General features: G+C 36.1%; 1 protein-coding gene across 1 annotated transcript; it reads right to left on the bottom strand.

The window, feature by feature from the left end:
* Nucleotides 1-977: 977 nt before the first annotated feature.
* Nucleotides 978-9,192, bottom strand: IGFBP1 (insulin like growth factor binding protein 1). The gene is made up of 4 exons (XM_074283572.1): nt 8,678-9,192; nt 5,996-6,180; nt 3,858-3,986; nt 978-1,612 (listed from the first exon to the last, which is right to left on the bottom strand). Exons 1-4 carry the CDS (start codon nt 9,066-9,068, stop codon nt 1,481-1,483), a joined length of 837 nt encoding a protein of 278 aa, XP_074139673.1. The 5' UTR covers nt 9,069-9,192; the 3' UTR covers nt 978-1,480.
* Nucleotides 9,193-15,742: the final 6,550 nt, after the last annotated feature.

The following is a 15,742-nucleotide window of genomic DNA, read 5'->3' as shown; positions in this document are numbered from 1 at the left end:
TAAGAAACATCTGACACTGAAAGAGCATGGATAATAAGAAGACTGTTAAAGAACTTTAAAACCAGCAGGAATCATTGGACTTCCTCACACAAGATGAGACTAATGGACAATGGACTTATGGACATTTATAAATTTTCAATTTATGATTATGTTATATACTTCTAGCATGTGTTATGTTACTATGTTACTATGTGCTTATGTAATTTATGTAATTATCTGTAATACTTCCCATATTGATGGATTTATGTTTCAAGGTCATTTATGTAATTATCTGTAATACTTCCCATATTGATGGATTTATGTTTCAAGGTCATGACTGTCCTATGTTCTAAATCAAAAGAAAGGGGGAGATGTTAGGATTACTAAGTGAGAACTCGGGTTGTCTGGATAGTGACAAGGTGAGAATTCAGGTTGGACAATTACAAGGTGAGAACTCAGGTTGACTTGATAGAAGGAGCAAGCCCATTGGCTGAAGTGGTTCTTCCCAGAAGCCCTTGCATTATCCCACGCCCATTCTCTGGGAGGATAAAGAGGACAGCACTCCAGGAAGAGGAGAAGACTCTGAATTGCATCAGGCTTGACGGGGCTCTCTGCAGGAAGGGAAGTCACTTCTTTGGACAAGAGTTAACAGCAACTGCCTGGAGACAACGGTTCGTTACAGGAAGAAGAATCTGTTGGAGAGATTTGAGTAGACACAGCAGATCTCTTCCCAGAGAGCGATCCAGCAGCTTCTAGAGACGACAGCTCGTTACAAAGAAAACTCCCTTCACCAATGTAAATCAGGAGCTTTTCTGCAACTTGTATAGATAGTTGTCTGGCACCACCCAAAGGTTAAATAACTTTCTTATGACATCCAGCCAGGGACAGAACTTAAACTCAGAACTTCGGGAACCCCAAGGCTAGCCCTCTGTCTATTATACCACATTAGAGCATGTTACTACTCCAACACATTAATAAAACTACATATACAGACAATATTTATGTGTGAAAATTTTATTCAAAAATTTGTTTATATACTACAAAACAATATATCCAATGCATATACATTTAAAATTTAAGGCCAAGCTTTGTCAAATTTTATCCATTTAATCTAAGTTCTTCAAATTATCTTTACACATGTCATTGATTATTTTAAGCCTGTTTGATTTATATTATTCTAATCAATTTTTTCTAGGCTCTTTAAAAAAAGGAAGCATGCTACATATTTTTAAGAACAAAAATACAACTATTTACAATATAAAATTTTGAAGTAGTTTGTGATATATAAATTAATAGTACTCAAGTTACTGTGTAGAAAAAAAATAAATTTACTGTGAAATAAATAATCCAACAGTTTTACATATTCTGTGGAGTATAAAAGTAGTTGCTACATATAAAATACATATTCTTTATGTGTATGCGTATATGTGTATAGGTTTGAGTATAAATAGAGTGTATCATGCTAAAAATTCTCTTTTGAATTAATACTAAGATTTAGCTTTCAATTATGCAAATTAAAATAGCGATGGCAGCCAGGGTCTCCTCTTAGTTCCGGTGAGCCAGGAATCTTTTTTCCGCTCCAAGGGTAGACACACCAGCAGAGGACGGGTTCTCCTTCTAGAGAAGTCTCACACTAGAACAAGATTTAAAAAACAATATACTCAGTGATGGTAGGGAGGTAAACCTCTAAGGTAGGAACCCTAAGACTTTCTGCCATGTTTTTTATGTTAGTATAAATGTCTATAAAAGATTACAGCTTTATCATTAGAGATCCAACTCATATACACAACAGAATTTCCTCTGTCAAAAACCAATTTGGGATTAATAAAATATGGTCATCATAATTATGACTCCAATATGTTTTAGTGACCTGGTCAAGAACATTTAACAACCATCGGAAAACACTGGACAAACACAACACAATCTCCAAATGCCTGGTCTGCACACAAGCTTTTGTACTAGGTACAAAACAAAATGTTTGCTGAGTTTAAATAATGTATTAATTTATTTCTTTGCTTCAATTAAATAAAATCTATTCTGAATTCCAGCTAGACACTAAAAATTTATCTATTTCCTAGATAGCAATAGCTCCTCTTGGCTTGGATGTGGAGACTGGGGTAAGGGCCCAGGAAGATCAGTACCACTGGTGTTCTTGCTTATTCTCTATATTCTCATAATAAAAGTCCTCTCTATATAGTTCTACATGTGGTAACAATATGTGATAACACCCTAAGGAATTGGAATGACATATTTTCAAATCCTCTGAATAAAGAAAAAATTGCATTTAGTCTACATTCTGATATGTAACCTAATGATTTTGTATAGCTTAGTTTCCAGATAAATTGGATTATTTGCCATTCTCCAAACATGCTCCCCATGTTCTCCAGAGTTTGCACATACTCTACACACTCTACCCTTTACTCCAAATAACCTTGCCTATTCTTCTCTGCTTATCCAACTCTTACTCATCCTTCAGGCCCACCTCAAATGCTTCCTCCTCCCTCTAATCATCTCTTATTTAAAATCTGACAAAAGCTTGACCTTCCCTTCCTATAGTATTAAACTTATTTGTTTGTCTCCTGCTTTGCATTCTGGTTATCTGTGTGAAGGTTTGGTGTTTCCTGCTTTCTTTGAAGTCCATGAAGGCAGGTTTCATGACTTATTTTTCTGCATCCTCTGAATTACCTAATGTAGGGTCTTGCACATTATAAGCACTTGATAAATAGTCATTAAATTTTATATCATTGTAGTTATCAGAACAAAGAACATTGTCAGCAGTAGGGATCAGGAGACCTAGGAAGATATGATAGCTTCTGAGATGGTCATGGGACCAGCTATATTACATGGATTGCTGAAACTTTTGATCAAGTTTCATTGTGTCTCAAAGCAAGAAATACCAAGATTTTCAAGTGTCTCAGGGGGTGAGTGGTTGTCATTCCCCTGGGGCAGATATATTCTACTCTGTAGATGAGGAAACTCAAATAGAGAGACTAAGTAACTGTTTTGTTGTCTAGCAGTTTGTCATTTGGCAACGTGCAAAAATAAAACCCAGATTTCATAAATCCAATTAAGTGCATAGCAGACTTTAAGTAATTTATTACTTGCTGGATGAAGTGGCGTCTAGATTTTTTACCCCAATAAAATCCTCCAGAATGTGTATGTTTGCGTAAGAAACAAAATAAATACTGAATGTTTATTTCCATAAATGTTAAGATTCACTTTCCTCTCTGGAAAGGTATTTATGTCTGTTCTAAGTTAGTTTTTGTATCTTCAAATAAAATTCTATTGAACTATAGAAGTTATTTTTGTTTATTATTATTATTACACCAAACACAGGCAAAAATAGGTGCTGTGTTTGGAGACAGGGTGATATGGATTTGAATTCTGGGTCTGACATTAGCTATGAAACACTGGGCAAGTTAGTTAACATTTTGCACCTCCTCTGACAACTCCCTTTGAGTTTTCTGTTATAGACATAGAAGAGATCTAGATCTGAAAGGTACCATAGAGGCCATCTAATCCAAAATATTCATTTTTCATGTCAGGAAATTAAGACCCACAGAAATTAGATGACATGATTATTGTTACCAAGATGGATTAAAGTTTGCCTTTATGAAAGGTGTTCCATACACAGATACAATTCCAATTCCATCTCTCATTTATATTAGACTATATTTCAGAATGGGTAGTTGATCTATTTTATGTTCAGAGATATAATTTTTGAAAGCATGCATTTTTGATTCCTTGAAAAATAGTTTAGGTATCAGGCACTATTTAAAAGTAAAAGTCAGAGATCACAATGGGAAATGAAAGAAGCTTATCATGCCTTTTAAGGAAGGATACTTTCAAGTTTTTGCTAAGAGTCGAATATCACATACCTGTTTGCTGTGATAAAATCCATTCTTGTTGCAGTTAGGAAGATAAAACTTGTAAATTTCTTCTCCTCCCTTTTGCTGGGCTTTGGCTAATCTGTCCAGCACCTTGTAGAGTTCTCTTTGACAAGGTTCCTGAAAGAATAATGTCAAAGGAGGGTAAGTGACAAGGTAAAAATGGATTTAAGATTATTGATGTAAATACAAGAATCTACTCAGAACGGAACTACAGATGGCAACCTTCCCTGCCAAAAACATAAAGATCCCTATCCTCCCTCTCTGATGGACTGTCTTTTCTGATTTAAGACAAGCTTTATTTTAAACTGAGATTATAACCTAAGTGGGCTTGCCTTTTTCTATTACATATCAGCCTTTGACCTAGAAAGAAAAAGTTATCTCTCATAACAGTGCCTTTCATAGACACTGAAAAAAAGATAACAATTCAATTCAACCATGACTTTGAGCAGCTAGCAAAAATCTTAGAAATCATATTGTTTTGCAGAAAAGGAAACTGAGTCAAATGAAGATAGAAGCATACTTGAAAAAGATGAATTATATAAGCCAAAAAAAAATAAAATGATGAAATTATCCAGGCATTGTTCATATAATGGTTGCATTTTACATGTCAATATCCAGTAAAAACACAAAGCTGAACTGCCTTCCAGTGGACAAATTTTTTTTAAAATGTCAATTCCTATTATTTGGCGCCCTCATGTGGTGATTTAAAAGTACTTTTTTTTTTTTTTTTTTTTTTTTTTTTTTTTAAATAGTGCCTTCTATTTGTTAAGTAAATTTTGCAGGTGCTTTCCTTAAATTTGCATACCTGTTTCTATATTAACAAGCATAGTAGCCATTTTTAAAAAGTAGTTCTCATAATACCTTGCAATAGAACCCAGGTAGAAAGATATACACAGACACACACATATACACTTCTTTCTCTTTCTCTTTAATCTTGATCATAGGCAAATTGCTTACATTTCTCCTGGATCCTGGAAGTTTTCTAAGATTTTAAATTCTAGATTTTGGGTTACAGATTACTTTTAAAAACATAAAGTTTATGGTTTTCAAGGGTTCGCATTTGAATTAGTGGGAGAAGTATACATATGAGGAGTTTCCTGTATCAATAAACAACCAACTTTGATACAAATAATAATAATAATGTCTTGCTCCTAAAACTGAAACAATTTCCAAATATAACATGTATAAAGTTGTTGGAAAGTCTACAGTAATTCCTCTTGACTTTTTTCTTTTACTTTTTGACAACTGTATAGTAACAAAAATAGAATAAAATCTAATGTCCTCATAAATTTGCATACCTGTTTCTATATTAACAAGCATAGTAGCCATTTTTAAAAAGTAGTTCTCATAATACCTTGCAATAGAACCCAGGTAGAAAGATATACACAGACACACACATATACACTTCTTTCTCTTTCTCTTTAATCTTGATCATAGGCAAATTGCTTACATTTCTCCTGGATCCTGGAAGTTTTCTAAGATTTTAAATTCTAGATTTTGGGTTACAGATTACTTTTAAAAACATAAAGTTTATGGTTTTCAAGGGTTCGCATTTGAATTAGTGGGAGAAGTATACATATGAGGAGTTTCCTGTATCAATAAACAACCAACTTTGATACAAATAATAATAATAATGTCTTGCTCCTAAAACTGAAACAATTTCCAAATATAACATGTATAAAGTTGTTGGAAAGTCTACAGTAATTCCTCTTGACTTTTTTCTTTTACTTTTTGACTACTGTATAGTAACAAAAATAGAATAAAATCGAATGTCCTCATTGCTTAATTAGGAAAAATCTAAAATTTTAGTTTATAAATGAAAAAATATCATAAAAAATATCAAATTTACAAATCACTCAATGCTTCACTGTTTACTCATCTATAGAGAAATGAAACTAGATTGTCCCTAAGATACCTTCCAGCTGGGTAAATTCACCTAGGCCCTTGAGTACATTCAACTGTGGAAAAGGAAGCTGAGTTGTTTTTGTTTTTTTTTGTTGTTGTTGTTGTTGTTGTTATTTTGTTTTTGTTTCTTAAAAAAAAGAGATCTAGGTCTTTGAGAAGGAAAAACAAATTTTAAGGGGCTTGTGTCTGGGACAATGTTTCAAGCAAGTGCTTCCAATTACCTTCCATTTCTTTATGTCAGAGATTTTCTTGGATTTGATATTTTCATAATTGCTGATGGCATTCCAAAGAATGGGTCTTTCTTCAGTTGAGGGAAAGATCAAGTGAAAATTATCCAAAAGTTGCTCCTGTGTCATTTCTGCACTGTCTGGTGTTGTGCTTTCAGGAACTGAAGGGTCCTTAGCATCTACAAAATTAAATGCAAATGGTTAATTGAATTTTTGATTTTCATATGCTTTTTTTAAAAGATCATCATGGTCATTTATGATGAGGTTTTTAGTGTTTTTTAAATTTTTTCCCCAAAAATAGATTATAGAAAAGGTGTAACTACATTGCACATTCTCGTATTTAGTTTTAAATTTTAATTTATTTTATTTTTAATTTATGGAATAGAACAAGCACCCACATTTTAATATGGATTTATCTATACAAAATTTTTAAAAGAGGGTTAATTGAACTTCCTGCTCAACATCTGGTGCCTTTAGAAGGAAATTATTTCAGTTTCTAATAAATAACTAATAAGATGTAGAAAACAAAAACAATAGCTATTTGTGAAAACACTTTTTTAAAAATCCTGTTCCTCCTCCCTCTCTTCTATCTCAGGTAATAGTTCCTTGGGGAATAAACCAGGATTGGGCTTCTACAGAGAGAATCATAGCAAGTCATTTTTTTATGTACAATGATTGCTGAGGCAACTAGCACTATAGTGGAGGAAATCTTGTGAGAGTCATTTTGAAAAGAGACTCATGAATTAGCCATGATTTCCCAAATCCCTTGCAATACTGTGTTTCTATGATTCTAAGTCTATTTGGGGGTGAATTTATGAGTTAATTTCCCCCCTTTCCCAAAAAGGTATGGGAGAAGTGAACTAAGATCTATTGTTGTGGAAAGAAGTAGGGTTGAGCCCAAAGCAGTGGGAAAAAATTCACCTCACAAATACTTCTATACACACATACTTTCCACCTATATGATTATGGTTAACAAACAATGGTTTTGTCAGTCTCAATTTCCTTATCTATAAAATGAAGGAAGTTGAACTTGGTCTTTAGAGGCCTTTCCTTTTTTCTTTCCAAAAGTTATCTTCTACTTTTTAATAATAACCTAGACAACTTTAGCCAATTGAGTTATAACTATACTATGAACTCTGGTGCTCTACCCAATCCAAACACCTCATTTGAAATATCTAGATAATTGCTTCATCTCTCTTTTTGATTTAGTGTGAAGGCTGCCATTGCTGTGGGAGAGCTAGCAAGACCTTAGAAAAATTGCTTAATCGAAGCCCATCCTAGATGAGAAAATGGAAGTCCAATGTGGTTATGCAAAAGCTACTCCCAGAAGAGCTGCAACTAGAATTTAAGTTCATTTTCTTTTTGCTAGGTGTTCTCCCCACACTCCATTGCTTAGTGTTTTGCTCAAAATTAGTGATTTTCTCTAGGAATTTATGGGAGCCAAAGAAAAGAAAAGAGACAAATAGGTCAGGCACAAGCTAAATCATTATTTGTCTTAGAGATAGAATTCAGTGGTTTATTTCAGCCCAATTAATGTAATGGCTGGCACCTTAGGCTAAATAGGCTATCTCCAGGTATTCCTAGATGAACACCCTTTTCTACCCTCTCCTCCCTGCTTAAACAACAACAACAACAACAACAACAACAACAACAACAACAACAACAACAACAAACCCCACCAAGCAGTGGAGGAAATACTGACTTTGGAATCAGTGGTCCTGGGTTCAAATCTCATCTGTGATGCTTACTATGCAAGTAAACTCAAAGGAATGAATTAAATGGATCCCCTCTAGCTTTCCATTGATGATGCTGTGATTCTCTATATTTTACCACTTTAGATATGCCCTTAGAATAAAATCTAAGTAGTGACTTGTTCTCCCAGTAAAAGAGTAGAGTGACTTTTAAAGACTAGCTGTAAGTCCTGGCTCAGATTCTTTATTGAGTTTAATTATGGGATTTCTCCAAGAATTACACAGGATGTGAATCAAGCCCAGATGGGGAGATATGAAGTGAAGGGGCAAGGAGGAGGCATTTCCTTCGCTCTCCACTACAAATAAATCACTGCTTAAGTAAGTAAAGAATCCAATTGTCAAGATCTCAGGAAAAAAGGTGCAACATAAACACCCCGGACCTCTTTTATATGGCACATGAATGGAAGTGCGATATAAGCCTAAACTCTCACATTATGTACTATAAACATCTGCTGAGCACATAGTGTAACCACTGCACACATATACAAAGCAAATTCCAGCCGCATTTGATGTGGGTTTTGCAGGATATATTCACATCCTAGGTATTTACAAAATCGAAGGCATCCTCCCATGCTCTTGATAAAGTTCCTGTTCACTTTCTCCATTTTCCAGCCCATAGACTGTTCCCACTGTTCTTGACCTTCCCAATCGTCAAAGTGTCAAGGCCTGTGGAGACACAGGGCCTGTGGAGATGCTGCAAATGTGGGGACGCGGGGATTATAGAAAAGCAGGTTTGTGGGGAATCAGGGAACATAGAGATGCGGAACATGGAGAGGTTCAGGGTGTTGGAAATGCCGGGAAAGTGAGGACGCTAGACATGGGATTACAGGAAATGAGATGCAGAAAAGTTGGGATTTAAGGTGCAAGATATGTGAGGAAGCCATTGGGAATTTCCTCCAAAGAGGAGGGAGGAAGAGGTGGTTACCTGCAGACTCGGAGCTGGGGGCTGGTTCCACATCAGCAGTCCGTATGCAGGCACCTTGCCCCCGGGTGAGCGCATGCAGAGGCCGGGGTTCCCCAGGGCGAGCCCGGCAGCTCAGCCCCTCTCCGCAACGTGCGGTGTACACGCCGCACGCATCGCCCAACTGCAAGGCGCACGTCTGGCAGCAGCCACAGCCGGGCTGGCGAGCGAGCTCAGGGCAGTTGGAAGGCACGGCCGGGCAGAGGGCCAGCCTCTCGGGAGTGCAGGGGGCACAGTGCAAGGGCTTCGGGGACACCACGGCCGCGGACAACACGTGCAGCTGGAAGGCGAGCAGGACCACGGGGAGCAGCGGGCGGCGGCGAGGGCAGCACCTCGGGGCCAAGGCTTCAGTCATTACCGAAGGAGATGCGGGAAAAGGCTCTATGAGAAGATTTCAGGGGATCTCAGAAGTTTATGCCCAGCTCCCTGGCCGCGGGCCTTATAAAGCGCTCGAGCCATCGATCTTGCAGTTCAGGTTAATCATTAGCGGCGTCGGAGGATGGGCAGATGCCCTGCCATTGGCGGTGCCCCGGGGCCCTCCCCGCGTCTGTTTTCTCTCTCTTTTCCTCTATCGTCATTCAAAAGACATTTGTTTTTCTCACTCCCCCGCCGGTACTCTGCACAAACGAAAAGGCAATTTTAAAAACAGGGGTAAAGTTTGGGTTTGATAATGAAAGGCAGGGAGGCAGAGTTGTGCAGTGGTGAGAACCTCACGACGTGTGTTTTGAATTAAGCCCTGCTACTTATCAGTGGTGAGGTGGTGAACTAATACCTTTAGCTTCCTGGGACTCAGTTTCCTTGATCGTAAATGAGGGGCAAGTATGTAGTTGGAAAAAACAAGCAGTTCAGCTTAGTAGAAAGAGAGCCCCCCGAAAAGCAACTAAATAGTATTGTGAATAGAGTATTAGACCTCGAGTCAGCAAAACAGGAATTTAAATTTTACCCAGGCAAGCACTAATGTCCCTGAGCAAGTCACTGGGTTCCCTGCCTCAATTTCCTTATTTTGCAAAATGAGGATAATAATTGCACTACCCCACACTACTGAGTAGTTGTGAAGATGAAGGGAGAGATAATATATGTAAAGAGTTTTTCAGTTCTTAAAGAGCTATGTATTATCTCAAGTTTCATCTTGGAGTTGGGAATCAGATTCCAGTTTTGCCCCTGACACACCTTGATCTTGTGAAGCTGTTGCTGTTGTCCAGTCGTGTCCAACCCCAGATGGGTTTTCTTCAGCTTATTTTACCGATGAAGACGCTAAGGCAAACAGGATTAAGGGGTTAGCCCAGAGTCACACAGCTAGTAAGTGTCTAAGGTCAAATTTGAAACTCAAGACTCATCTTCCTGACTCCAGACCTGGTGTTCTATCCACTGCACCACCTAGTTGCCACTTATGATGTTAGGCCAGTCACAATACTATAGGAATTCTAAGGATATAATTTGCAAGGAAGGTGCTTATCTACACTGGTGGAGGGAGTTTCCTCACCTGGGAGAAGCCTATGATAATACAGTTATGACTCCAGTCACAGTCCTCTAAAATGAGGACTAAATGACCTTCGAAGCTGCCTTCTGGTTCTCAAGTTTTGATCTTATCTTCCAGCCCTCAGTTTATGATCTTAAATCCATGGTCATGAGGCTAATGTTAGAGGACAATGGCCAACTAGGGAAAAATGGGCCTGAGATTAATGAGAAGGGTTGGATTTTGTTTAGAGTAAAAAAAAATTAGTTTGGCTGTTAGGGGTTGCTTGCTGCTAACATATTTCTATTAGAAAGCACATGTTTGAAGGTATTTGTTTTTATTTTTAAATCAAAATGGATTATTTCTTAGTAATTTGGGCCAGATGGTGTAATGAATGAACAGAGCAGCATCAAGAAGACTGGAATTCCAGTCCCACCCCTTTTTATACTGTCCGGGTGACTCTTAACAAGTTTCTTCTTCCCTGTCTTCTAACCAACTCTCTAAAATCCCAAATTGCTGATCTGCAAGGATAGTTTCTTCTTGCAATATTCTGATGAAATTAAGAGGAGAATGAAAGAATTTGCTAAGGGGTCACACAGTGTATAAGAGGTTAATTCTTGGGACAGCTAGATGGCGCACTGGATAGAATACCAACCATAGAATAAGGAAGACATTTTTCTGAATTTCTGAATCTGGCCTACCTAATAGCTGTGTGACCCTGGGCAAGTAAATTGCCTCAATTTCCTCATGTATAAAATGAGCTGGAGAAGAAAATGGCAAACCGCTCTGGCATCTTTGCCAATAAAAAACCAAATGGGATCATGAATAGGTGGACACAACTGAAAAATGACTGAATTGTCTAATTTCTAATATCTAAAAATATTGATAAATATACATGTAAATAAAAATTGGAAGATTAATTTTCTTTTATTCCATCCCACTCTCCTCTTAGTTATTAAGCACAATCATCTCCCTTGAGAACCAAGAAAGAGCTCACTGCTTAGCATGAATATCCCCAAATGGATTTAAAGTCATCAAACTCAGGTTGGAAGCCTGGCTGTGCTTGTTTCTAGATAAAATCACTTTACCTTTGGGGTGAACTCCTCCATCTATAAAATAGAGGAGTTGCATTAAGTAATCCCTAAACTCTCTGCCAGTTCTGAATCCCATGATCCTGAAAAGTGGACATTAGCTCACTTTCATACCAAGACCTATAATTTTCACAAAATGGCTCTATTGAGAGAGAGAGAGAGAGAGAGAGAGAGAGAGAGAGAGAGAGAGAGAGAGAGAGAGAGAGAGAGAGAGAGGAAGGAGTATTTTATACTTGAAAAAACTGAATCTTATAGGAAAGCAATAACTTGCCTGTAGTCAATCACCTAGCTAGTTAAAAGTCAGAAATGGGATTTGAATTTAGATTTTCTGCCTCTTATATTCTTTCTAGAAGCAAAATGAGATGTTGCCATTGAACGTTTGAATAATGAAAAAAATTAGGGCAACCTGCAGTTTTCCATCTAAAGTTGAGCTTCTTCTATCTCTGTAGCTAGAGTGTCACAAGCCTCCCAGTATCTCTGCCATTGACCATATTAGCCTGAGTTATGCTAGGCTATAGAGCCAAAAAGGGGTAGGAGAAGTCTTTGCTCCATTGTGCCATACACAGACATGGCAGGAGAAATAGAGTGCTCTTTTCTATGAAGTGAAACTACTCAGCCTTTATTGAGGCTGACCTGTGGTTTACAACTATTTACGTTTTAGATCTTTTTCAATTATTATTTTAGAGTCAGAGAGGATCTTTAAGGACCAGAGCTCTACATTTTTAAGGCAAGAAAACTGAGATCCAGAAAGGGACAGTGAGGGACCTGCTCAAGGTCATAGTCAATGACACAGTTATTCTCTGGATGAAATCTTCATCAAACTTTCTACTTTACTACCATACCAGTTCCTTTCCAATTTCAGTAAAAATCATCTAAGGAAAGTTTTCCTTTATTTTTTACTCCCCCCCCCCATTTTTTCTTTGTGTCTCTCTTTGTGAGATAGTGTTAGCTCCTTAGGTAAGGGTTATTTAGGTTTTTCATTTTTTTTCCTCTTTTAACCTAAAATTCTTTTGTCTGCTCAGTCAGTCACTAAAAAGAGATAAAGTTAGAGGATAAAATTTATAGAGGAAATACACAAACCTCAGGAGGTTTGCAATAATCATTTTATCTACCTTTCATCCCAAGCTGCCTTTAAATCAAAAAGAAAATCCCCACTCGTTTTTCAGCATTGGTGAACTCAATCTCATTTTCTCATTTTACAGTTTAATAGCCAAGGCCTGAACAACAAGAACAAAAGTGACTTTCCCATATTCACACACTTTGTAAACAGTAGCATTGAAATTCAGATGTCTTGAAAAAGAAATATAGGGAATAGGGACTGAACCTGTGACTTAATTGATGAGGGAAACTATAAATATAGAGTAACAACTAAGAGTTATGTGAAGGATTGGAAGCAGCCTTGTGAAGGAGGCAAACTGTTCAAGTTCCATTGTTGTTGTTAGTGTTTGTCCTTTGTTCTCAGAAAGGATTTTGACTTCAGGGAGGTGATGCCATGACATACAGGTGAGTAAGATTTCAGTGAAAAAGGGCTGTGCAAAATCTCCAGTTCTTCAAGTATCATCTCTTACACATAGGCTAGAGGAACGGTTTTCCTCCCTTCCGTCTTCTGCTTCCCTGTTTTGTTTTGTTTTTTCCTCCAAGATTCAAATCCCACTTACTTATTAAAGAATACCTTTCCTGATCCATGTCACACTAATACCTTCCCTTGGAGCTTATCTTCCACTTCCACTCTCTATATCTTGTATATTACTTTTTTTTTTTTTTTTTTGCATTTTTGTCTCTTTCATATAGTATGAGCTCTTGTTAAGAAGGGGCTGTTTGAGCCTTTAGCTCAGTACCTGGTATACAGTAGGTGCCTAGTAAATACTTGTTGATTGATTGACTGCCCAAATCAAAACCTCTCCATGCTCAAAGGCTGTAAGTTGCCAAAAAATGTTTTGTTTTGTTTTGTTTTTTAATCTGAGATTTTGTAATATTTTCAAACAATCTGTTCAAATAAAATGGCAAATATGAATATTTTACATCTGAAGTATCTATATTTTAATAAATGAAAAATACACATTTTAGCAAAATGACAATAAGATTGCATTTGCTGTATCCCTCCTTCTAATATCTTTTTTTTTCTTAGAACAAAAGCTTCATTGTTACCTTTCCTTCTCCCCCACCTTATATCACAGACATACCCTCCTTATTCATTAAAGAAACCTCCATCTTTTTTTATTAAAACAAAAACAAGCAAGAAAAACATCCATTATATTATATCCACTTGGTTACATTGCTACCTCACCTTTCTGGGAGGTGGAGATAGATTTCTCTTCTCTGAGATTTTCATTGATTTTTCCATTGCTGAGAGGTCAAGTTCCTTTTTAGTGATGTCTTCATTTGTGTTGTTATAGTCATTGTGACTGTTGTTTTCTTAGTTCTGCTTATTTCACTTCGGATTAGTTCATACTCATCTTCCCATATTTCCCTGAATTCCTCATCAATCTCTTTTTCACTTGTATACTTATAAAGTAAAGTTACTATTGATATTTTTCATAGGCAGAATTAATGTGTTGCTTTTTTTTTTTTTTTTACTATTCTTTCCTTACTCTGAAAAATTAAGAATAAAACTACATATCTACATCTATCTATTTATATGTATATTTACCTACCTACCTACATACATATAAAGATATATATATATATATAATACACATATATATCTTTCCATTTTGTATGTATATGTTTATAATGGGACTTTGTGAAAGAGGTAATATGTCACTTCTGTTTTTTTTTTTATTTTTATCATAATATTCCATTATAATAGACTCAGCCATTTCCTAAGTAATCGGACAAATGTGTTTTATCTAGTTTTCTACACTCACAAATAGGGCAAGTATAAATATTTAAGTATAGATAAAAATAACTTTTTCCCCTTTCAAAAAATTCTAGCAGTAAGTTAAAAGTTATTAGAAGTTTTGTAAATTCATGTACATTATTACTATGCTTTCCAAAAGTGTAATTCTTATTAATATAAAGATGACCATATTATATTATTAATCTCATAGGCACAAGGGGGTTCTTAATATTTAACTTAGCATTTTTCTTGTTAGAGACTTGTAACAATTCTTCAGGAACTATTAAAATTGTATTTATTCTTTCAAAAGTCATCTTTAAAAGATAATAAACCACTTGAAAATCAAAATTACTTTTGCCATTTTGAGATTTTTGGATGCCATGTTGTTCTCAGATATGTTTACTGCAAAAATATTTTCTTATTTTATTTCATTTATTGTTATGTGTGCATTTATGTACATACCAAAATAGTTCAAAATTGTAAAAAGGAAATGTCATCACTCATATATACATAAAGGCATACAATGATTATTCTTTGGGCATAGCCATTCAAGCACTTACAAATCTGTTAGCAGTAATATCCTCCCTCTATTCCACATCTCTACAACTTGTTCTCAAGGACAAAACAAGGGACTTTGTCAAATGCTTTGCTGAAATATGGATAGAACATAACTACAAATCTCTCCTGATCTATTTGCCTAATGACCATAAACAATGAAAGGAAATACAGTATTGTTTGTCTGTCATGACCCACTCTAGATGAAGCCATGCTGGCTTTTAGTTATCACCACTTTCATTTCTAGATGTTCCCAAAACATCCCTTTAATAACACAATCTAGAATTTTGGCAAGCAAGTAAAGTCAGGCTTTGTTAGTTTATAGATTCCATTCACTTTCCTTTCTCTTTGAAAATAAGGACAGCATTTACTCTTCTCCAGTCTTATAACAGCACCTCTTCTATCCTTCAGTATTTTTCAGGAATCCCTAAATTTTGCAATAACATCTTACCAATGTTTTCATTCTCTGGGATAATATCCATTTAGGCTAGACGACTTAAACTCATTGAGGCAACTAAGTACTTGTCTTCTATTTCTATTTTCCTAAGTTTTAGAATAATGAAATTGTCAAACTCCAATTTCCTGGATTCCATATTCTGTTCATTCATTTGTTTTTCTTTCCTAAAAATAAAGCCAGAAGCAATATTTCCACTAACCTTCTACTCCAATGTTACACCATGGTATGGGAATATCTTAAATATCTTGAAGGATTTGTCACAGAGGGTAAGGTTAAGCAGAATAACCTTTTAAAAAAGAAGGGAAGATAGAAAGATAAGTAGATAAATAAATAGATAGATAGACAGAACCATTTAGTAGTTCCCCATTGCTTGATTAATATAGAGCTTGTTCCTTTGAGTAACATTCAAAACATTCTATACCTGATATTATCTGATCTCAGCCTTATCTCATACTACTTTCCTCCATACACACTAGGGTCTAGTCAAATTGGTCCCTTTTTTTGTCCCTCATATATTCCTTATGTTCTCTGACTTCAATTCTTTTTTTCATGTCACTCCCTAATTTTAGAATTTCTTCTCTCTTCATTTCTCTATTATCCCATCTCAAATATTAACAACTTTATGAGAATT

This window comes from Sminthopsis crassicaudata, chromosome 1 (genome assembly GCF_048593235.1).
Source record: "Sminthopsis crassicaudata isolate SCR6 chromosome 1, ASM4859323v1, whole genome shotgun sequence".
Lineage (NCBI taxonomy): Eukaryota > Metazoa > Chordata > Mammalia > Dasyuromorphia > Dasyuridae > Sminthopsis > Sminthopsis crassicaudata.
This window is presented reverse-complemented; position numbering and strand designations above follow the sequence as displayed.